This window comes from Carettochelys insculpta, chromosome 12 (assembly GCF_033958435.1).
Source record: "Carettochelys insculpta isolate YL-2023 chromosome 12, ASM3395843v1, whole genome shotgun sequence".
In the NCBI taxonomy this organism is placed as follows: domain Eukaryota; kingdom Metazoa; phylum Chordata; order Testudines; family Carettochelyidae; genus Carettochelys; species Carettochelys insculpta.
Window position 1 is genome coordinate 45,888,455 of NC_134148.1, and position 22,208 is coordinate 45,910,662.

Genomic DNA, 22,208 nt, shown 5'->3' on the forward strand with positions numbered 1-22,208 from the left:
CCCACTTCTTGGCAGAGTGATCTGAGCCTCATCTTGTCTGACCTTCTGGTCACCCCAGCGTGGCTCTGTCAGCTTTGCTGCGGCACCCCCGACCCGTGCTGCACCCCAGCTAGCGCCACTCCTCCTCATGGCCTGCGTGCTGTGTGGCCAATGCCCAGGCGCAGACCTGTGCTGAAGGGGCAGAATCAAAAGCCCTGGACCAGGTAGCACACCTGGCTGAGTGGGGCAGCTATTCCATCCGGCTGCGAAGAACGCGCCCCCCGCCCCCCCACGGGCTGAATGGCAGTCCACACGGGATTACCTGCTTCCACGGCCTGACACATGCTACCAGGTAGCACACCTGGCTGAGTGGGGCAGCTATGCCATCCAGCTGCGAAGAACACCCCCCACGGGCTGCATGGCAGTCCACACGGGATTACCTGCTTCCACGGCCTGACACGTGCTACCAGGAAGGTGTGCTTCGCACCCATTTTGGCCTTTCATCTGCCACTCCAAGGAAAGTCAGTGTTTTCCTACAGTGTGGCAGCAGGATTCTTGAAGGGCCTTGAGACTCCCCGAACATCCAGCCCCACTTCTCGCAATGGGACCATAACCTGGTGCTCAGAAGGCTTATGGGACCTCCTTTGTGTGCCTGGTCTCTGCTCCGTGTCGCTCCTGCCGCAGACAGTCGCATCCCTTGTGGCAAGGACCTCAGTGAGGCGAGTCTTTGAATTGCACGTCTCACCAACCAAGCCACCCTAGACCAGCTTCCATAAGGGTAAGGTCCAGCTTCTGCTTCGCTCTGCCTTCTTCCCTGAGCTGGTCTCTCTCCTTCTGCCCAAACCAAGGCAGAGCCTGCGAGCACCTTTCTACTGCCATGGACGGAGCCTTTCCGTGGGGTGGTCCAGCTTTTCATCACATCACCTCAGAGGAGGAAAAGCCTCCCAGGGTCTGTGCAGTGGCTTTCCCCCGGATAACCTCTCGTGTACATGTTACGCGCTGGGAGGAGCTTGGCTGCCTCGGCCTGTGAGAGCGCACTCCCCCAGAGTGTGGCGTTCACTGACCTTCCTGGAGCACCCCCGTCCAGCCCATCTGTAAGGCTGCCGTGTGCTTATCAGTTTGTGTTCGTGACATGTTACACCAGTAACCGGCCGCACGCACGGCCCTCCTTCAGCTCCATGGGCTGCAAGGCTTCTGCCACCACGGCGGTGTCCTTGTGCGCCCGCATACCTAGAACGCGTGGGGTGTGCCGTGAACCAGGGCAGGGCTGTGACTGGATGCAGAGGGAGCGCCAGTCTCTGGCAGTCCCTGCTGTGTGCAACCTGCCCATGCCTCGCCTCACAGGACCTGGATTGTGCGTCACCTCAGTGATCCTGGGGGAAGAGCTCAGTGGCAGACGCTGGTGACCCTGCACATGAGCAGCGGTTAACAAAACATCCCTGGGCCCACTGTACCTGGTGGGCGGCAGGTCGCCCGTTGCTGCACTGCGCCATTGCTCGGCAGGCCGGGGCTGCTGTCCCGGAGTCGGTGCCACAGAATGGACGCGAGTGAGAACACGGTGCTCTGCTCGTGCCCATTGTGCACCCGGCCCTCCTCCCCTACAGCCAGGCTTCTGGTGGGAAGGCTCTGGGGGTGCCATATAGACCACACCGGGTGTGCGCTGTTCTGCAGCCTGCGCCCTATGGCACCAGTGCAGGCGGTGCATGCGACCCTTTGCCGAATGGACATGAGCTGTAACAGAGAGGGTGACTGTCTGTCTGTCTTTTAACCCCTGCCACCGTCATTACCCCAAGGGGTGGCCACTGAGCCTCTCCAAGGGCTTCCCTGCAGGGCTGCTCCCTGGGCTTCTACCACTAACCTCTTCTGCTTTCCCTTCAGGTGAATGCAACGTCCAGTGCCACTCCCAACAGCTCGATCCGTTCTGCCTTTGGGGGCACACTCCTCCGCTCCCCAGCATCCCGGCCCCCGCCCTCTGGAGGCAAGGTACGCCATGCTGTCGCTTGCTCCCCACCCCCAGTGCCATGCCCCAGGGTTACTGGCTGGGCAGAGGGCGTGTGAGCTTGGGCTGGAGCCAGGCAGGTATAAAACTGCTTCTCCCCTAAGCAGTTCTGGCTGCTGCCGTGGCTCCCCTCTGCATGCACAGCAAGCTGCAGTCCCTGCTCTGTGGGGCTCTGGTTGTGGTCAGCTGCAAGCTGTCGATGCGAGGGCTGAAGCTCGTGCCAGGCCTGCTGCCGGTGGGTGTGGGGTCGCTACCCGAGGAGCTGCGTTGCTCCAGGCAGCATGAGAGCCGGTGGCTTTCAGAAAGCGGGCTGCAGCCTGTTTCCATCACTCTGCGTTGCTCAGTCAGCAGCCCTCAGCTCAGACTCTGCACAGGATGGGCCCTGCCCCGGGACTGGCTGAAGCTAGGAAAGGAATGACTTTGAGCTGAGTTGCAGCACAGAGCACTGTCTGATACAGCGACTCCTTGGGCTTGCAGACGCAGGGAAGCGACACAAGGTTAGCCCCACTGTGCGTTCTGTGTACTCTGTGTCTGCCCTGACTACCAGTGTTCCCTTCTCTCTAGCTTGGCCAGCCTGCTCGGACCCCCAGCCGCATGGCCACGAGGCCGCCTCTGGCAGCACACGCAGAACGGAACAAGGAGAACGTGTCCCAGTTGAGTGGAACTGCCCTGAGTGGTGGGTGCACCCCCACGGTCCCTGCCCAGCGTAACTACAGCCTAAACTCTGTTGCCAGCACCTATTCTGAGTTTGCGGTAATTCCCCTCTTCTAAACACAACCCAGTCGGGGAAGCATGGTCAGGAAGGGGATCCCTGTGCCACCCGATGGGTTCCAGGAGGCACAACACATCACCTGTGTTCAGAGCCCTTCTTCCTGCCTCTCTGGGGCAGCCTTCAGAGCTGCCTATGGCACCAGAATGGGCTCTAACTCCAGCAGCTTTAGCCATGAAGCCCAGTCCTGCCTCACTCCTGTTTCTGTGCGAGGGGCCCACACACCCAGTGGGAACAGCTCTTTGTGCACAAAGGCACCAGAAGTGCGCTCTCCTCCGCCCCTGGCTGTGGGAACCTCCCCGCGCCAGCGCTAGGGGAACTGAGACAGTCACTGGCTTAGTCAAGAAGTTGTGGGCAGGGCCGCAGCCTCCCAGTTCTATTAATGTTGGGCGGTGTCTCTAGTGGTGGGGCAGGCGCAGCTTTTCCCTCGCCCACGGGTGGAATAACCTTTGACATGCATGGCCACGGAACCACGCTGCTATCAGCTGAGCGCACCCCAGTCTCTCCTGGGGCCTGCCCAGGTGCTCGGCTTCCAGGGAACAGGGCAGGGGGCTCCAGCTGGCTGTCCCCTGTACTGTCCACCTGCCCTCAGCCCCAGGACGAGCCCGCCCATCAGAGGGCCATTCAGGGCCCCCTCCCATCTGCACCCAAGGGAGAAGTAGGCGAGGCTGAGGTGAGACCCAGGCTCTAGCCCCCAGAGCCACTGGTGAACGCACTGAGCCCTCAGGCACTTCGCCTGCAGCCATGGCGCTGCTCCTCTTTGGGAGCTCTGGGCTCAGCCTGGGGCTCCGGGGGAGCCTGCTGCGTCCTTCCATCCCCGCCTGGCCTCTTCCCACGTGCGCTGGATGGGCCGAGCTCTGCTGGCTCCCAAGGCCTGGGGCAGCTGAGTGCCCCTGCCTGGGCTCAGTCAGCTCACCGGCCAAAGCCAGCCCACCACGGGCTTGGGGTCTGTCACTCACCACCAGCCCTGAGGCAGGGAGGCCCTAGGGGCCCCAGCATCCCATGGCTGGCAGAGGGCTGAACTGTTCTTCCAGTGCTTGGGCCTGGCCATTGCGCCACACAGGCACCGGTGCTGGGAGGGCTTTCCCTTAGCAGCAGCTCTGGCCACCGCCCTGCCTCCACTGTGCTGCCATTAGGGGTGCGAGCTCAGTCTTGGCTGCTGGGGACCTAGCGTGTCCCTCAGCAGGCTCAGGGTTCAGAGCTGTGAGTGCTGCAAGAGACCCAGTCCAGCTGCCTTGGCTAGTCAAGGGCTGCACGTCTCCGTGCAAGCCGGGAGCAAAGGAACGGCTGAACATCGGACTGGATGCTCCTTCAGGGGCCGGCACTCGCCTCACACCGGAGGCTGGCAAGGCAAGGCAAGGGCAGGAGGCTCACTGCCCCGACGCTGGAGTCAGGCCCCCCAGGGCATGCCTGCCCGCCCCACATGGTGCACCACAGTCCTGGAATGGCTGTCAACTCGGACACCTGGAGAGAGGCATGGGGCTTCCTGCCCCTTCCAGTATCACCCACTCTGCCAAGGCAGCTCCCTGGTTGGAGGTAACTCTGCCTTGTGACCTCCCGAGTCCCAGTCTGCGGCTGTGCTTGCTGCCAGCACTCGCCCACCACGAGCTTCCATAGCCTACGTGCAGAGGCTCCGCAGGCTTGAAATGCCGGTTGTTGGCTGGGGAGTGGCCCCCAGCAGGCAGGCCCAGCCAAGCAATCCCGGGTCCAGTGACAGGACAGCTGCTCCCTGGCCAGTAGATGTCAGTCAGCAGGGACTGCCGATACTCACAGGACCGTGCTCTGTTCTCCAGCCTCCACCATCAATTGCTTTGGGTCCAGCACTACGCCAGCTGTTTAAGTGCTCAGAAGGAGGGGATGGAGCGTGAATCAGGCACCTTGTGGTGCTCTGAAAGTGTTGGGGTGGAGGAAGAAAGAGGCCATGCAGGGCTCCAGCACCCCCATGCATGTGAGGGAAGTGGGCTGCTGCAGCCCGCTAAGAGGAAGGCCCCTCGTCTCACTAGGGAAGTGCAGAAGGTGCTCTTGGGCTCCAGGAAGCCCTCAACTAGATTAACGTGCCCAGTGAAATGGAGGAGGTTCTCTTGGGGCAGCTGTGCGGAACATCTTCCATCTGGATTCATCCTTCCAGACTGCCCTGGGCTACCTGCTCTCCTGAAGAATCAGTGCCTGTCCCTGTCCTTTGTCAGGGTTCATCTAGCACCCCCCGTGGCCACGTCTGGTTCAGGGCAGATTGGTGTTTTACACAAGAAGTTGGCCTGCTGCTTGAGGGGACCTCATTTTATACCCTCTCAAGTTAATGGGCCCACCCTCTAAGCTGTGGGGCTCCTGTTCCCGATCCTTTGCTCATGGGAAGTGTCCTCGTGGTGTGACATCAGCCAGATGGCTGTCAGAGATGACAACCTTGAGTCAGAACTGCCATGCACGGTGGTGTGGACCAGGCCCAGCTCCGATCCTTGCATGTTAAGCCAGATGTCTCCTTCCCAGTACTCTCGCTAAGCCCAAGGCCAACACCCAGGAGAAGTGGCTGCATGCTGAATGTTTGGCCTTTCCCCTGGAGCAGCCCAGGCCCTTCAGGAAGGTGACTCAGGCCTTCATAGCAGCTGTGGGAAGAGTGAAGGGCCTTCTGGGCTCCACACAGCTTCCAGTCAGGATACTGCCTGTAACAAGGTGTGTGATGACCTGGCATGTTTCCCCCACAGCTGCTCAACAAGGGTGCAGGTATTGGCAGCAGCGTCCCTTGCGCCTGTCCTGGTCCAGGACATCCCAACTGGCTGTGCCCTCGCCCAGCAGGCTCAGGATGGGGTGGCTTCGGCCCCGTGGTGCTTAGCACAGCAAGTCCCCTAGCGCTTGCCCACCTCCAAATGCTGCTTGGGATGGAGGGGAGCCCATACTGGAAGGACAGTGTCCTGAGCCTGGTCCTGGCCCTCTTTGGGTGTGTTGCTCACGTTCATTCCCTTTCCTCTCTCTGTCGCAGCCTTGGGGAATGCACAGCCCCGAAGGCACCACTCCAAGGTACTGCCAGGGCCAGGACCCAGCACCCACCCACCCTGAAACGGGCATGAGCAACACATACGGGGCCCACCAGTGCCAAACTGGTGAACCAGTCCAGCCAAGAGCCTCAGCTGCACCAAGCCCACTCCCTGGGGAGAGGCCTTCCTCTGCTCTCGCCTGGCCTGGCCTGAGGTGGGGGCAGGCCACAGGCTGCTCCATAGCAGCAAAGCTGCCAGGCCCAAGGGCTCCAGTAGTCAGAGCCCAGTCCTGTGTTGCTGCACGCTCTTCCCTGCCTCCCCTTGCTCTGTCTTCCACCACAGCTCTGAGCTCTGCCAGTACCTCAGCAGCTGGGTGTGCCCCACTGGCCCCTGCCTGCACTAACCCAGCCCAGCTCCGGCTTGGTTGGGGATACTGGCTGCCAGCAGCCAGGGGCAGTGGGGTCCCAGCTGCCTTCTGCCCCATGGGTGTGACTGCAGGTAGGGAAGCACAAGCTGCCTGCTTGGCCTGGGAGGCGGAGGGCTGCTGCAGGAGCAGAGCTGGCTGTGCCCTGCTGAGCCCCCAGCAGCCGGCTCTGCAGTCACTTTTTTTTTTTTTTTTTCTCTCAACAGCGCGAACTTTCAAAGGCTTCCAAATCTGACACCAGCTGCCGCATCCTGAACTCCACCAGCACCAACATCCAGGGCTGAGGAGCCAGCGGCTGCCTGGCCTGGCCAGCATGGGGCTGGGGCAGCGAAATGGTTTTACTACAGTCCCATTCAGTGTGGTAGCTGGCCTGGCGATGGAGCACAGCTGTCCCTGCTCCCAGCTCTTCATACACTACTGCAGCACCCCCTCCCCTGGGTGTGTTGCTGGGCACTGCAGCAAGTGCCAGCCTTGGCATGGCCTCGGGGCTGCCTGGCAGCTGCTGCTTTGCCTGCCTGCAGGGCTCTGGTCAATACCCCAGCCTACAGCTTCTCCACAGCCAGGGGGCTGCAGCCTGGGTGCGATGAGGTTAGTGTCTGGGCTGAGCTGCTCCAGGTGCGTGCTGCCTCCTGCCCTTAGCAGGCACCCTTGGTCTGGAAGAGCAGCAACCTGCCAGGCTGTACCCAAAGGCACCTGAGCTGGGCCCTGCCCTGCACCCACCAGCCTCAGGTCCTGTGTCCCTGCTGTGGGGAGGTGGGGCTGGGCAGAGCACTCCCTCGGGGGGGGGGGGGGGCATGCTGCAGCAGCCAGAGCCAGTGGTAGTGTACATAGCCCCAGGGGTGAGGGCCTCCTGGGGCTGGGCAGGGAGTAGCTGTCTCTGTCCACAGGCAAGAATCCACTTGGCCAGCCCCTGCCCTGAGCTGCTCAAGCAGGTCTTCCCCAGGGCCCACTTGCCTAAGCGAGCTGCATCCTCCCTGGGCTTGGCGAGAGGCACCCAGCAGGTTAGAGCTGGGGCGTGGCAGCTCAGGTCTGTCACTGAGTGATGCTCTGTATATAGTGCTCCTGATCATGAACCAATGTGCCCTGATCCCCCCACTCCCTGTTTGGTTATTTATTCTCTAGGCTCAGCTTGGTGCTAGCATTGCAGGGACGCTGAGCCGCAGGGGGAAGCCTGACTCTCCTGCAAAGGCATTGCTTGGCTTGTGCCTGTTTTAACCCCCTTCTCCCCCATGCTGGTAGGGTGCAATGGCCCAGAGGGGTAGAAAGAGCATGAACTTTTACGCCTGTTGTCTTTACATGTACACATCAGCTCTGGAAGAAATACACGGAGCAGCTTTGTCTTGTGGCTGTGTGTGAATTCACTAGAGGGCTAGCAGTGCAGCCAGCTCAGGCTCCCAGGGCTGATGCCCTTCACAAGCCTCCAGCTGGGGGGTTGCACTCTTACAATGAGGGGAGGTTCCTCTGGCTGCAGCACTTTAATATGCCCCCAGTGTGATGGATTCTACTTCCTGCCACAGCATGCCTGAGTCTCTGCACATGCAGCTGGGCCCTTGAACTGCTCTCCTGCTGCTGCAGCACACACGTAAGTGTTCCAGGGGCCGCAGACCACATCTTCCACCATCAACCCATTTGCAGAGAAATAGCCCACGGGTCTGGGCTGGTCAGAACTGGCGGTGTTGCCATGGCCCAGCTGTCCGTATTTACCTGCAGCCAAGAACAGTCACTTACAGCAGCAGCAGCTGCCGCCTTCTGTGGAGCTTAGGTGCTCTCATGGCTCCAGGCCTGAAGCATCGTGTAGCCTGAGGCATCAGATGGACACTTACCCCAGCCCCAGGTGTAGAGCACGCCAGTGCCTGTAACCAAAGACAGGAGTCAGGTATGGAGGCCAAAAGTGAGGTGGTCTCACCACCACTCCTAGCCCAACGGCAAGACCCTGGATGCCACATAGGACACATCTCCTGGGGGCTGGCCAGGGCCCTGAGTATTCGCAAAATCATGGAACCATAAGGGTGGATCAGCACTCACCCCAACCAGCTCATCCCAGCTAGGACTTTGTCAAACTGGGCTTAAAAACCTCTTGGGATGGAGATTCCACCACCTGTCTTAGTAACACATCCCCATGCTTCACCACCCTCCTGGGGAAATAGTTTTTCCTAATATCCAACCTACACCTCTCCCACCATAACTTCAGACCATTGCTCCTTGTTCTGCCATCTGACACCATACAAACAGGTGCAATGGGTCACATGGCAAAGTCCATCCAGCCCAGTAGCCTGGCTAATAGGCTTTTAGGGAACCTAACCACCATGAATTTATTTAGCACCTTTCTTAAATTCTGTTACAGACCCAGCCTTCACAATCTCCTCTGGCAAGGAGTTCCACAGGTTAACTATGCGCTGAGTGAAGAACTTTCTTTTACTAGTTTTACCCATTAATTTCATCTGGTGTCCTCTAATTCTTGTATTATGGGCACAAGTAAATAACTTCTTATTCACCTGCTCCAAACCTGTCATACTTTTATATCCTCTATTGTGTGTGGCCCCCGCCAGCCCAGTCTCCTCTTTTCCAAACTGAAAAGTCCACTGAGAACAGCCTCTTTAGAGCCCCCTTCAGGAAGTGGAAGGCTGCGACTGACTCTACCTTCACTTTAGACCCCCCACCGTGCACAACTCCAAGGCGCATGTAATGTGCCTTAACATGAGTTAAGCTGCACTGCAGCTGCCTGGCTCCCCCAGCCGGGTCTCCCAGACAGGTGGACAGACAGCTGTGCTGCTGATGCTTCCCACTGGCTGGAGAGGAAGCTGACCAGCCCAGGAGCCAGGCTTCCCTCTGTCCCAGGCTCCCCTCCACTTCCCGGAGCTGGGAAGCCGACTCAGACTGGTGCCCTCCTCAGTTTCCAGGCTCCCCTGCTGTGCGTGGGCAATTTGACTTATGTGGGTGTTGTGGGAACACAAGCCCTGCCTGGGTGTGTGCCCGGTGCCTGCCATAAGCCCAAATTTCTCTGTCATGAGTCATCTGCTCCAGCCCCTAATCCTGTCCACAGCCTTTGTGCACGGGGGAGCCCACATGCAACGCAATACTCTGAAGTGGGCTCACCAGCGCTGAGGGAAGGGGAACAAGCTCTTCCCTAGACCTGCAGCCCGTGTGCCTCATGCAGCCCAACATGCTGTTATCCAGCTTCTAACAGCAGCAGTAAAGCTGCTGGCAGGCCAGGTCCTGCTCTTGCCTGGGTGACGGGCTGGCACGCCGGCAGGGCAGGTGGCCATTGCTGGAGCCAGTGCGGCTCAGTGAGCAGCACTGCTGGCTTGGCACTGAGCCCCCTACTTACGGGTCACAGCAGCAGTGTGGCGGGACCCACAGCTGACCTTGCTGACCTCTGCCCCCTCAGGGAGATCCAGCAAAGCAGGGAAGGCTTGAATTGAAATGAAGTCGGCTGCTGCACGCTGGGCTGCCTCTGCACTGGCCGACATCAGCTCCGCCGCGCCTGGGAAAGTCACGCTCCAGCTCAGCGGACACAGGCAACATGTGCCTCCGGGCTGCGGGGTCTGAGGCTCCAACAGCGGCGGGGGCAGGGCGGGGTGGGGCACAGCAGGGAGTTCTCCCTCCAGGGCGCGCTTGCACCACCCCTCCAGGAAATGTGGGGCCTTGGCATTAAGGAGAGGCCGTTGGCTGAACTGTTCCCAAATGCCCGAGTCAAGGGCCAGGTTTGCAGCCCTCTACCCCCGCCCCCAGCAGCCGGGGGACCCGAGCCACACCCCAGCCTACCTGCAATCTGGCGCTGTTCCTCCCCTGCACCCCCCTCAAGCTGGGCACCAGCGGCCGTGGCCGGAAGCCTTTTTTCTGCCAGTGCGAGAGACGGCAATGCCAGCTGCCCCGATTCGTTCCAGCCCCACACGTAGAGGTCACCTGCCTCTGGAAGAGAGACGCCAGCCCCAGGGATGAGACCAGCAGAGCAGGCAGCTCCAGGCCCTGGTACGGTCACCGCAGCCCATCTCCAGGTAATGCTCAGCCCCCCGCGGCTGGGCTGGGGATGTAACCAGCGCCAGTTCCCCATCCCTGCCTGCCAGGGGGGCACTGCTATCCCACCCCCCTCTTACCGCTGACACTGATGCTATGCCAGCCTCCAGCTGCCACGTCCCGCATGGGAACACCGTGCAAGGCCTCCACCAGCCGCGGCTCGGACGCAGCCTCCAGCGCCCCGTGGCCCAGCTGCCCGTGTCTGCAGGAGGAACATGGCCCAGGCACCTCTCTGCCGCTCCGCCGCAGCAGCGCCCCCCCCCCCGTCCCCCGGCCTGACTTCGGGGGGTCCAGCCGCCCCCACGCACCTGCCAGAGCCCCAGGTGTAGACGGCCCCGGCGGGGCCCAGCAACGCCGCGTGCTCGTGGCCCAGCACCAGCTTGCGGGCGCGCAGCCCCGGCGGCAGCGGGCGCAGGAAAGGTGGCCGCAGGACCACGTAGCCGCCGGGGGCCCGGGGCAGGGCTGGGGGCCCGGCCGCCTCCCCGGGGCGCAGCCGCCGCCTCCAGACGAGCCCCGCGCCCCGGGCCCAGGCCTCCAGCGCCGCCCCGCGCAGCAGCAGCACGTGGCTCTCGGACGGGAGCAGGTCCCGGCAGCGCCCAGGCAGAGCCGCCCCCGTCGCCCCCCGCAGCACCAGGCAGCCGCGCCCTGCGGAGAGCGCGGTCAGCGGCGGGGCCGGTTCCGCGGGAGGGGCCCGGGGGATGAGGGGGGTGGCGGGACCGGGTGGGGGCTGGGGGAATGGGGGGCCGGGCGGGGGATGGGGGGTGGCCAGGCTGGGGGGCGGGGCCGGAGGCGCCCCCCAGGCTCACCCGTCACCAGGCCGGTGTAGCTCCACGCGGGCCGCACCACGCGGATCCCGCCCGGCTCCGGCTCCACCCGCCGGGCGCCGCCGCACGGAGGCTCCGCAAAGCCCCGAAACCCGAACTCGAACCAGCCGCGCAGCGGCCCCGTCTGCGCCATGCGGCCCCCGCTCACCGCACTGCGGGCGGCACTTCCGGCCCGGCCCCGCCCCGCCCCGCCCCGGCCGGCTGCACCCAATGGGCGCGAGCAGCAGCCCGGGGGGCGGGGTCAGGCCGGCTGCTCCCAGCCCCGGGGGGGCCCCGCTCCGGCCCCCGACCTCAGCCACGCCCCAGCCCCCCGGCTCTGGGGAGAGGAGCCCCCGGCCCGGCCCCTCCTCCCCCACCCCCACCCCCGGGCTTCAGCGCCAACCGAGGGTGGGAAATGCCCCGGGAGAAGCCCAAGGCTCTGGGCTCCCACACCTGCCAGGGGCTCGCAGTGGCTCATGCCAGCCCTCCCCTGCGCCCCTCCCCCACCTCACCCCCCCCATCGGGGGCCAGCCCTCCCCTGCGCCCCTCCCCCACCTCACCCCCCCCATCGGGGGCCAGCCTTCCCCTGCGCCCCTCCCCCACCTCACCCCCCCCCACATCGGGTGCCAGCCTGCCCCGCACCCCCCCCAGCTCCCCCCCATCGGGTGCCAGCCTTTCCCTGCGCCCCCCACCGCCCAAAGACAGTCACTCCAGGAGCACGGAGGGTAGTAAAGGCGTGTTTTCCTTAGGCACAGTCCCAGGAGCCAGGAAACATGGGGAGCAGGCGGGGGGGTGACAGTGCTGGTGCCAGCCAGGCACCTACCCTGGCAGGGCGCTGCCTCCGCTCCCGTGGATCCAGATACAAGCAGCAAGTTCAGCCCCACTCCCGTCTCTGCCGGGCAGCTTTCCCTGGCCAGGGGGCAGGCAGTCACTCCCCAGCCCCCAGGGGTTTGATCAGCCCATAGGCCACAGCCTGCGCCAGGCCCTCCTTGGCAGCTTGGGCCACACGGGGCTTGTCCTGCTCCTTGGCCAGCACAGACAGTATCTCCAGCACCTCGCTCTCCAGCAGCCGGGCCGCCAGCTCCCGCTCGGCCGCCAGCATGTTCCGCACGACCACCACGCCCCGGTGCTGCAGCTCCTCGCTGGGGCTGAGCAGCAGGGCCTGCAGGACCTCCAGCCAGTGCGTGGTCTGCAAGGGGACGGGAAGAGGGGCTGAGCCCCCACCCGCCCCACGTAGGGGCCTGCCCCCCCAGCCCTCTGCCCCGCCGCCCACCCGCCCCACGTAGGGGCCTGCCCCCCAGCCCTCTGCCCCGCCGCCCGCCCGCCCCACGTGGGGCCTGCCTCCCAGCCCTCTGCCCTGCCCCCACCCGCCCCACGTGGACACAGCCCCCCAAGCCCTCTGCCCCACTGCCTGCACCCACCCGCCCCACGTGGGCACAGCCGCCCAGCCCTCTGCCCCCAGCCACCCCACATAGGCCCATCCCCACAGCCCTCTGCCTTGCTGCCTGCACTCACCCACCCCATGTGTGCACAGCCCCCCAAGCCCACTGCCCTGCCCCATGCTTCCTGCACACTCCCAGCCCTGCTTGGGACCACAGCCTGTCTCCCATCCCTCAACGTGGCGGGCAAAGGGAGCTGGGGGCTGTGGCCATGGGACATGCTGTGCCTGCCTGCTCCACCCTGCCCAGCCCAGCCAGGCAGCCATGGGGCACTCTCTCCCTCCCTAGGGCTGTTGCAGACAGTGGCAGGGCAGGCCGGCGCTCCCCCGAGGGGCCGGCAGTGGAACGTGGGCACACGCGCTCACCACTTGAGTGATCCTCCTGCAGATGGGCGGCCGCAGCGAGGTGAGCATAGCCAGGGTACCGGAGGCCGCGCGCCGCAGCTTCTCATCCTCCTCCCCGCTGTACAGAACCAGCAGCTTCAGCCGGTCGCTGCCCTCGGCCAGGAAGAGCTCCTGCACCTGGGAGCCAGAGGCAGGTGAGGAGTGTCTGGTGAGTACGGCCAGCGCCCGCCCCGCCCCGCCCCGCCCCGGCCCGGCCCTCACCTGGGCGCTCATGGCCAGGTTACACACACACTCCGTGGCGGCCAAACGCAGCAGCTCGTGCTCCTCGAACATGTAACCCTCGATCAGGGGCAGGGCCTTCTCCGCCAAGATCTTCTGCCTGCAAGGGGCACGCATGAGCGGCTGGTGAGGGAAGGGGGCTCCTGGCAGCAAGGCCAGGCGCTGGCGCCGGCGCCGGCTCCGCCTACCTCAGCCTCTCGCTGATCCCAGCCAGGTTGGTCAGCCCCATCAGCCCCTCAAAGTTCTCCAGGCCCGTGCACTGCAGGTGGAGGAGGCTCGCCAGCGGCCGCACCACCTCGTAGAGCTGGGGAGCAAGGAGCAGAGGGGCTGGAGCCACAGACGCCGTGGGGATGGGCCCCGGCGCTGCCCCCCAGCACGAGCAAAGACCCGGCTCAGGGAAGGCTCTGCCCAGCGGTGGGCTGCAGGGTGCAGCTCGTCGGCCCAGCTCGCTGCAGGCTGCACTCACCCGCTCTCCAGGGAAGGCCAGCTCTGGGTTGGAGGTGATGGTGATCTTCGCCAGGGCCTGCGCTGCCTTCCGCTGCCCCACCTCCGTCCCCTCCAGGGCCAACGGGATGAGTGCCTGCAGGGACAGGACCACCAGCATCAGGGACTGGGCCAGGGCCTGGCTCCCCCCAGAGCGCAGGGACAAGGGCTGGAAGGGGCAGGGCCTGGCCCCCCCAGAGCACCGGCACGAGGGCCGAGAGGGACAGAGACAGGGCCAGGGCCTGGCTCCCCCCAGAGCGCCGGGACAAGGGCCGAGAGGGACAGAGGCAGGGCCAGGGCCTGGCTCCCCCCAGAGCGCAGGGACAAGGGGCGACAGGGACAGAGGCAGGGCCTGGCCCCCCCCCGAGCGCCGGGACAAGGGGCGACAGGGACAGAGGCAGGGCCTGGCCCCCCCCAGAGCGCCGGGACAAGGGGCGACAGGGACAGAGGCAGGGCCTGGCCCCCCCAGAGCACAGAGACAGCAGGATGAGCACCTTCAGGGGCCAGGATGAGCTCGCCCTCAGGGGCAGCAGCTTCGCCCCAAGGAGAGCCCCCGCCGCACGCACGGACACCCCAGCCCAATGACTGCCAAACTACCTGCCTAGGACATTGGACCAGAACCCCACAGGGCCATCTGCACCCCTGCGCTCCCCCCAGCCGGGCCCCGCGCACAGAGGTAGGTGCCATGCACGCTGGGCATCTCACCTTGCCCCCTCCCTGGGCCACCACGCAGCCTCGGTCTGCCACTTCCTCCACCAGCGCCAGGAATACCCTGCGGGCACAGCCGCTGCTCAGCACCAGCCTTCAGGGAAAGGCCTGGCCTCCTCCGTGGGCCGTGCCTCTGGGGCTGGGCTCAGCAACGGCCGCGCGGGTTCTGAGAGCGCTGGCCCGGCTCACCTGGAGATGAGCTCCCGGCAGGCCTGGGTCAGCGCTGCGCTCTCCCGCTTCGCCATGCAGCTGAGAGCCGACACCGCGCCAGCCGCCAGCAGCTGCCGTACCCGCCGCCGCACGCAGCCCGGCTTGTCCTGCGCAGGGGGCAAAGCGCTGCAGTGCTGGCGAGGCCCCCCCTGCGCCCCGTCCCCCTCCCCACCTCCCCCCCGGAGCCGACCTGCTCCCCCACCTTCCCACCCCCCCGGCCACCTCCACCCCTGGAGCCCACCCCCCCAGCCCTCGGGGGCCCGGCCCAGCACCTCCTCACCTTGGGGTGCTGCTCTGGGATGTGTTGCTTGGCGTACTTGGCCAGCTCCAGCATCTGGGGGTCTGGCTCCTCGTGGTCGTAGCTGTTGGTGCAGTTCACCAATGTAGAGGCCACCGCAAACAGCACACTCCTGTCCTCCGACTGCAGGCACAGCACGAGTTCAGCACCCGCCAGCCACAGCCACAGCCACAGCCACGCTGGCCCATGCGACGCCCAGCCCTGCCTACCTTGGCCAGCTGGAACATGGCCTGCACAGCCACCTTGTCCTCCACCAACTCCTCCTTGACATCCGCGTCGAAGGTGAGGTAGGCCAGGCCCTCCACTGCCCAGCGCCGTGTGCCCGCGTCCATCGCCTCGTTACACAGCCACCTGGGGGGACGGGGAGGCTCAGCCCGCACAGCTGGCAGCACGGGGGCTGGCACAGGCTCGGCCTGGCCCCTGCCCCCAGGACCCCTTCCACATCCGGATGCTGCCGCCCTGGAGCCCACCCCCGCCCGGACCCCTCACTTGCGGCACTGCTTGGCCAGTTTCAGGGTGGAGCCCTCAGCGAATTGCTTCATGCTGAAATCGGTGCCTCCGGCAGAGCCCAGCTTGCAGAGCCCCTGCAAAAGAAGGGCACGGCAGGCTCGCCCGGCTGCCCCCAGACACGCCTGGGGCCCCCACCTGCCAGCAGTGGCCCCTCTAGTCCCTCCCACCCCGCTGGGAAGGAGCCCGTGCTGGGCCCTGGGTGTGTGCGCACGTGCCCCAGTGGGAGCAGAACCCGCCTGGGGTGGGCACACAGGCACCCGGCTCCCTGGGAGCGCTGCTTGCCGGGCTGGGCAGAGCTCATCTGCCCCAGGGTGCCCACAGCCCTGCCCCAGGCCAGGCAGCAGCTCCACCTCCAGCAGGACCCCCGGCCCCTCACCACCAAGGCGCGGATGCGGATGCTGTCCCTGCTGCTGCACTTGTAGATGTTCTTCAGCAGGGTCACCCCGTTGGCCGTGATGAAGGACGCCCGCTTGGCCTTGTCAGCGGCGTGGATCAGGGCCTCCACCGCCACCAGCTGGTCCACCTCCCGCACCGAGGCGCACAGAGCCAGCACGCTCTGCAGGACCCCCTCCAGCTCCAGCACCCGGTTCCCAGCCTCCGAGGGCCCCTGCAGCAGGCAGGACGCCGTCTGGATGGCGCGCAGCTGCCCAGCCAAGCCGTGCCCCTCAAACCAGCTCCTGCAGGGCAGAGCAGCAAGAAGCTAGCCCAGCCCTGCAGGGACAGGAGGCTGGGGGCCGGCAGCAGAGCGGCCTGGGGCCACCCCTCACCTGACGTAGTCCTCGCACAGCCGGTGGAAGCTTTCCCTCTCGGCGTCGCACTTGAGGTCTGCGTACAGCTTGCTGAGCAGGATGGCGGCGCTCATGCGGCTGTTCTCGGTGGCGGTCAGGTTGTCGGGGGCCTCGCACACCATGCCCCCCACCTCCAGGATCTTGGGCAGGCCTGCAAGGCAGGGTGCTCAGCCAGCCGGCCGGCTCCGCTCTGCTCAGCATGGCATGAGCCGGGGGCACGGCAGCTCTGCACTCACCCTGGTCAATGACCCAGAGGCTCAGGCTGTTGTTGGACTCATGCAGCGACTTCCGTGGCACCACTTTGATCAGCAGGTTGAGGGCATTGTCGCGCCCGTGGGCAGAGACCCCCTCCTGGGTCAGCACTTCCAGGAGGTGCCCAACCAGCAGATGCAGCTCCTTGGAGGCATCTGGCAGACAGCAAACGCAGAGACCCCAGTGCCCCATGCCCTGGCCTGCCTGGCTGGGCTGCAGGCTGGGGGGCTGCAGCCCAGGGCACTGGGGCAAGGGATGCTGAGGTGAAGCACCGAGCTCAGGGTGCTCCAACCCTCCCATCCCAGACTGGTGCCCATGCGGCAGCCTGCCCCAGGGACCCCAGCCAGGCTTGGGCCAAGCGACCCCCTAGCCTATGGGGGAGGGACACTCACCCAGCACCAGGCCTTCCTCCTTGCCACGGAAGTCCCGCTGCAGCCCCTCCTTCAGCGCATCGAGCATGACCTGCAGCAGGTTACAGGCTGCCAGCGACACCTGCTCCTGCTCCGCTCCCAGGACTGCCATGAGGCGTGGGGCCCCCACTTCCGTCAGGATGGCCATGGTCTGTGAGCACAGGGCAGCAGCTGGCTAGAAGGATGGGCCCGTCCTTCCGCCACAGGCCAGGGCCAGCCGCAAAGCGCCAGCCCTGGGCAGAGGGACAGGAGAGCGCTCAGCAGGAAGGCCAGATGGTGACACAGGAAGGCAGTCAGCAGCGTGCCGGGCAGGCTGCTCTTGCCCAGTGCCAGCCAAAGGCAGATGGGGACCCAGCCCAGCCAGCGGCAGGGCCCCGATTACTGCGCTGCTCCCCCTTGGAGCTCAGCAGCTGCAGGGCAAGACCCCCCCAGCGCATGCAGCCGTGGGGCCACAGGTCTGCCAGGACCTGGCTCACACCTACCCGAGAGCGGTGGCCAGAGCACAGGCCAACCAGGGTGCGCAGAGCTGCCAGCACGGCATCGGCTCGGCTCGTGCCCAGCAGGCGCAGCAGCAGCCGCACGCCGTCACTCTGGAAGATCTTCTCTGCCCCAGCCTCTTCCCGGGCCAGCACGATCAGGTTCTGTGCCGCCTGGCGGGGGTGGGGTGGTTTGCAGGGTGCTGAGCCACACCCAGCCCCTCCACACCACATGCCAAGGACCCGGCCAGGGATCACTGCCCAGGCAGCCAGCCAGAGCCAACATGCTACACCGGAGCTTCCCACTCCCAGGCAGGAGCATGAGTCCCCTGCCCAGAGCCGTCTGACCCCAGCCCAGCCCTGGCCTGGCCTAACAGTGAGCAGCGCCCGCCCCGCCCGGGGACTGGAACCCACCGTCCCCCCACTGCCCACACCTGCCCTCCCCAGGCAGCCCCTGACTCCTCTCCCCTGCACTGGCATCTGCCCAGCCACTGTAGTCTCCTTCCCCCCTCACCGACAGTCCCTCCCCCATTCCCTTCCCCCTACTGGCACCTGTCCAACCCCACCAGAGTCCCCCCATTCCGTCTCCCGCACACGCACACTCCGCCACCTTGCCCTGGGGCTGCTCAGAGCTGGTACCTTCTGGGTTTTGTCCACGTCCGCCTCTTCGGGATCCAGTAAGATCTGAAACATCTGCTCTACTTTGGAGTCCGTGCAGGACATAAGCTTCATCTGGGAAAAGACACAGGTTAGCGCTGGCCTTTCTCAGCCGGCAGGGCGAGACCTCCCCGCACCAGGGAACCCCTCCTGCATGGTCTGGGTGCAGCAAGTTGCTCTCTGAGGCCAGCCCAGTGCTAGGAACCTTGGTCCTCCATCACCCTTGCCCAGGTCATAGCCTGCTCCACTGGCACTCACCTGCTCCTGCAGGAGGCTGCCCAGGTCACGCAGGGCCTCCTGGAAGGCCTTGTTCTTGGGCTCCAGGCTCACACACCTGCGCAGGTCATAGAGTGCCTGGTCCAGGCGGCCCAGCTTCTGCAACGCTTGGCTGCGGCGGAATAGCGCCTTTACGTCATGGCCGTTGGCTTCGATGGCTGAGCAGAGGCCGGAGCACAGTCAGGTGGGGCCTTGGCCAGACCCCTCTGCCCCACCAGGGAACCAACAAGCTCACCTAGAGCCCCAGCCTACCTTACCTTTAGATGCATCAGCTTCTGCCTCGACGTAATCACCCTACAGAGAAGAGAGACCATGAGAGAAGCACTCCCTGTGGCATTACAAGCCCAGGGCTGCTGGGCTGGGTCCCACTAGCCCCCTCGCCTGCAGGGGAAATGAGGAGGTGCTAGGACCCCAGTCAGATGCTGACCTCAGCGCTGGGGGTTCCCAGCTTTCTGGACCCAGCTGCACAGATGTCTGGGGGAGCTACCACAATGACAGGTCTCCAGCTGCTCAGCCCATCCTGCCCTGGGCCTCCCTCCTCAGATGAGCCCAGCACCACAGGCCCCACTGGCCCCATAATGCAGGAATTACCTTCCCTTAGGCCCAGCCAAGGCCCACCTCCCAGCTGTGCAATTGTTGGTAACCCCTGTGGCCCAGGCAGCTCAGCCTCTCTGGGCAGGGTGACACGTCGCAGAGAGAGAATACAGAGAAGCACAGCAGTTTGCTGGGCCAGCGCTTCCTCTGTCCCAGCTCTGCAGGCCAGACGCCGCTCCACTCGCTCCAGAGCGCACAGGGGTCGTCACTGCCAGGGCCCGGCAAGGGCAGCTGTGGCAAGGCTGGAACATGGGGCTTCATGCCAGTCCCAAGCGGGGGCCACGCTGCCCCCAGCACAGAGTCCCTGCAACTCTGGCTGGCAGGGCAGAGCCCAGTCACAGCACCAGTCCTGCATGCCCCAGCAGGAGGGAGCTGCGAGAACCCAGGCACCCGCCCAGCTGGGTCTCACCCTGCAGCAGCGCTCCGCACCCCAGTGCCTGGCACACGCCTCACGCTGCCTGGGCGCGGCCAGCGCTGTGCCCTGCGGCCGCCCCGGGCAGCAACATGGGCAGCCCAGCTCCCAGCCGAGTGCCTGTCCCGCGCTCACCAGCTTGAGGTGGCAGGCGGCCCGGTTGCGGTGCAGCACGGCGCGCTCCGGGGGCTCCGTGCACAGCTCCAGGGCCCGCGCGTAGGCAGCCTGCGCCGCCCCGTACTCCCCGGCCTGGAAGAGCCGGTTGCCCTCCTGTCGCAGCTGCGCTGTCGGCTCCTGGGGAGAGGCTGTCAGAGGAGCCAGCGCGCCCGGACCCCCCAGAACACCCTGAACCCCGCCCCAGCGCCCCCAGAACTCTCCGGGCCCCCAGCATCCACAGAACCCCCGAACCCCGCCCCAGCGCCCCCTGAACCCCACCCCTAGCGCCCCCCAGAACCCCCCGGGCCCCCAGCATCCACAGAACCCCCGAACCCCGCCCCAGCGCCCCCTGAACCCCGCCCCTAGCGCCCCCCAGAACCCCCCGGGCCCCCAGCATCCACAGAACCCCCGAACCCCGCCCCAGCGCCCCCTGAACCCCGCCCCTAGCGCCCCCCAGAACCCCCCGGGCCCCCAGCATCCACAGAACCCCCGAACCCCGCCCCAGCGCCCCCTGAACCCCGCCCCTAGCGCCCCCAGAACCCCCCGTGCCCCCAGCATCCACAGAACCCCCGAACCCCGCCCCAGCGCCCCCCAGAACCCCGCCCCTAGCGCCCCCCAGAACCCCCCGGGCCCCCAGCATCCACAGAACCCCCGAACCCCGCCCCAGCGCCCCCCGAACCCCGCCCCTAGCGCCCCCAGAACCCCCCGGGCCCCCAGCATCCACAGAACCCCCGAACCCCGCCCCAGCACTCCCAGAATTCCCGGCCCCCCCGAACCCCGCCCCCAGCGCCCCCATAGCGCCCTCGGATCCCGCCCCCCCGCGTCTCTGGGGCCCCCCGGCCCGGCCCCTCACTCACGGCCCCCGCCATGCCGACTCCGAGCGCTCACTGGGCCTCGCCCTCCTGGCCCCGCCCTGCCCGTGACGCCATCAAACAGCGTCGCCTGCGGCGGCCTCGTTCCAGCGCGTCACGCGCGGGCCGGTGCTAGACTGAGGGCCTGAGGCTCCGCCCCCCGTTGACTCTGGAGCCTAACGACGGCCTCGAGCCCGCGGGCTGAGACGGCGCCTGGCACACGGGCTCGAGCGGGGTGTGCTGGAGGCAGCGTGCGCGCGCGTACCTCCGGGCACACGCTTCGCACCCAGGGCCCACACGCTGCACGTGCCCACCTTGCACACCCACATGCACAGGTGTTCACACACATACCTCCAGGCACGCTTCGCACCCAGGGCCCACACGCTGCACGTGTCCACCTTGCACACCCACATGCACAGGTGTTTGCACACATACCTCCAGGCACACACTTCGCACCCAGGGCCCACACGCGGCACGTGCCCACCTTGCACACTCATATGCACAGGTGTTCACACATGTACCTCTGGGCACATCCTTTGCACCCAGGGCCCACACGCTGTACGTGCCCACCTTGCACACCCACATGCACAGGTGTTTGCACACATACCTCCAGGCACACACTTCACACCCAGGGCCCACACGCTGCACGTGCCCACCTTCCACACTCACATGCACAGGTGTTCACGCATGTACCTCTGGGCACATCCTTTGCACCCAGGGCCCACACGCTGTATGTGCCCACCTTGCACACCCACATGCACAAGTGTTTGCACACATACCTCCAGGCACACACTTCGCACCCAGGGCCCACATGCTGCAAGTGCCCACCTTGCACACCCACATGCACAGGTGTTCACACATGTACCTCCGGGCACACGCTTCGCACCCAGGGCCCACACGCTACACGTGCCCACCTTGTACACCCACATGCACAGGTGTTCACACACATACCTCCAGGCACACACTTCGCACCCAGGGCCCACACGCTGCACGTGCCCACCTTGCACATTCACATGCACAGGTGTTCACGCATGTACCTCTGGGCACATCCTTTGCACCCAGGGCCCACACGCTGTATGTGCCCACCTTGCACACCCACATGCACAGGTGTTTGCACACATACCTCCAGGCACACGCTTCGCACCCAGGGCCCACACACTGCACATGCCCAACTTACACACCCACATGTACAGGTGTTTGCACACCTACCCCATGGGCACATGTACCTCAGGGCACATGCCTCACACCCAGGGCTTACACACTGCACATGCCCACCTTACACACCCACATGTGCCTATTGTCAGCACCACCCGCCTTGGCCGCCAGCCTCTCTGGCTTCTGGGACTCCATCCAGTTGACTCCACGATCCCCCGGCCTGCTCAACTTGTCTGGGAGCCTGGGGCACTGGGCTGCTCTATGCCCCTTTCGCCCACAGCGATAACAGCCTGGGTCTTGTTGTGTCCCTCGGGCCGGCTGCTCTGTCCAGGCTCTGCTTGGCTCTCTGGGGTGTAGGTGGCTGGCCCCTCTTTCCTGGGCTCGCCCAAGAGGTGGTCCCCTCTGTCGTACAGTCAGGGACTGGTCTCTCTGAGATTCTCGGTCTCTCCGGGACTCCCTCTCTCCCCGGGGCTCACTTTCTTTATGGGTCTCACTTTCAAACCTGGCTCGGCTGTTTGTGAAGTCATCTGCCAGTTTCCCTGCATTGTGTGAATCCTCTGGCTTCCGGTCCACGAGCCACACCCTCAGGTCAGGTGAGCACATCTTGTAGAATCGCTCCATGACCGCCAGCTCGATCAGGTCCTCTACGGACTGGACTCCCATCCCGAATACCCACTTCTGGTAGTATTGGCTCAGGCGGGCGGTTTTATCTACATGGGTTTCCTCTGGCCTCTTCTGCGCCTCCTGGAACTTCTTTTTGTACATCTCCAGAGTCAGCCCGAACTGATGCAGCAGGGCCTGTTTGAACCGTTCATAGTCCCCAGGCTGCAGCCCCTCCAGCTGACTGAGCACCGCTGCGGCCTTCTGGCCCAGCAAGGGGGTGAGGTGCCGGAGCCACTCATCTGGGGGAACCTCATGCAACTCACAGGCTCGCTCAAAGGCGGTAAGGA

General features: G+C 65.2%; 3 protein-coding genes across 9 annotated transcripts in view; 1 reads left to right on the forward strand and 2 right to left on the reverse strand.

Annotated features, from left to right (window-relative positions):
- PRC1 (protein regulator of cytokinesis 1) overlaps nt 1-6,875 on the forward strand; it is a 24,677-nt gene extending 17,802 nt beyond the window's left edge. The window contains exons 13-15 of the mRNA XM_075007223.1: nt 1,858-1,962; nt 2,543-2,731; nt 6,347-6,875. Coding sequence (XP_074863324.1) covers nt 1,858-1,962; nt 2,543-2,731; nt 6,347-6,424 — 372 coding nt within the window. The 3' untranslated portion in view covers nt 6,425-6,875. The remainder of the gene's footprint in view (nt 1-1,857; nt 1,963-2,542; nt 2,732-6,346) is intronic.
- Nucleotides 1-11,143, reverse strand: part of RCCD1 (RCC1 domain containing 1) — a 15,615-nt gene extending 4,472 nt beyond the window's left edge. The window contains exons 1-7 of one of the 7 annotated variants that reach the window (XM_075006524.1): nt 10,964-11,143; nt 10,466-10,802; nt 10,238-10,359; nt 9,906-10,052; nt 9,469-9,624; nt 7,964-7,993; nt 7,019-7,844 (exon numbers count right to left, since the gene is read on the reverse strand). In XM_075006524.1, the coding sequence (XP_074862625.1) occupies nt 7,642-7,844; nt 7,964-7,993; nt 9,469-9,624; nt 9,906-10,052; nt 10,238-10,359; nt 10,466-10,802; nt 10,964-11,114 (1,146 nt within the window). In that variant the 5' untranslated portion in view covers nt 11,115-11,143 and the 3' untranslated portion in view covers nt 7,019-7,641. Of the gene's footprint in view, nt 1-7,018; nt 7,994-9,468; nt 9,625-9,905; nt 10,053-10,237; nt 10,360-10,465; nt 10,803-10,963 lie in introns of those variants that run through there. The other 6 variants (XM_075006528.1, XM_075006525.1, XM_075006527.1 and 3 more) reach the window with 6 other exon arrangements.
- Nucleotides 11,144-11,681: 538 nt separating this feature from the next.
- UNC45A (unc-45 myosin chaperone A) lies at nt 11,682-20,163 on the reverse strand. The gene is made up of 20 exons (XM_075006523.1): nt 20,110-20,163; nt 19,232-19,390; nt 18,348-18,384; nt 18,073-18,248; nt 17,797-17,889; nt 17,164-17,331; nt 16,664-16,832; nt 16,256-16,426; nt 15,999-16,170; nt 15,608-15,908; nt 15,211-15,305; nt 14,931-15,072; nt 14,704-14,844; nt 14,403-14,530; nt 14,211-14,277; nt 13,489-13,602; nt 13,211-13,326; nt 13,005-13,122; nt 12,765-12,920; nt 11,682-12,149 (listed from the first exon to the last, which is right to left on the reverse strand). The coding sequence occupies exons 1-20, from the start codon at nt 20,119-20,121 to the stop codon at nt 11,889-11,891; spliced, it is 2,796 nt and encodes a 931-aa protein (XP_074862624.1). The 5' UTR covers nt 20,122-20,163; the 3' UTR covers nt 11,682-11,888.
- Nucleotides 20,164-22,208: the final 2,045 nt, after the last annotated feature.

Bases quoted from the DNA above. Each gene is read 5' to 3' on its own strand.
- UNC45A (XM_075006523.1), bottom strand. The intron at 18,249-18,347 runs GTAAGGTAGGCT...GCCTCTGCTCAG, and splicing joins AGAAGCTGATGCATCTAAAG to CCATCGAAGCCAACGGCCAT. The intron at 14,845-14,930 runs GTAGGCAGGGCT...CTGTGCCTGCAG, and splicing joins CCATGTTCCAGCTGGCCAAG to TCGGAGGACAGGAGTGTGCT.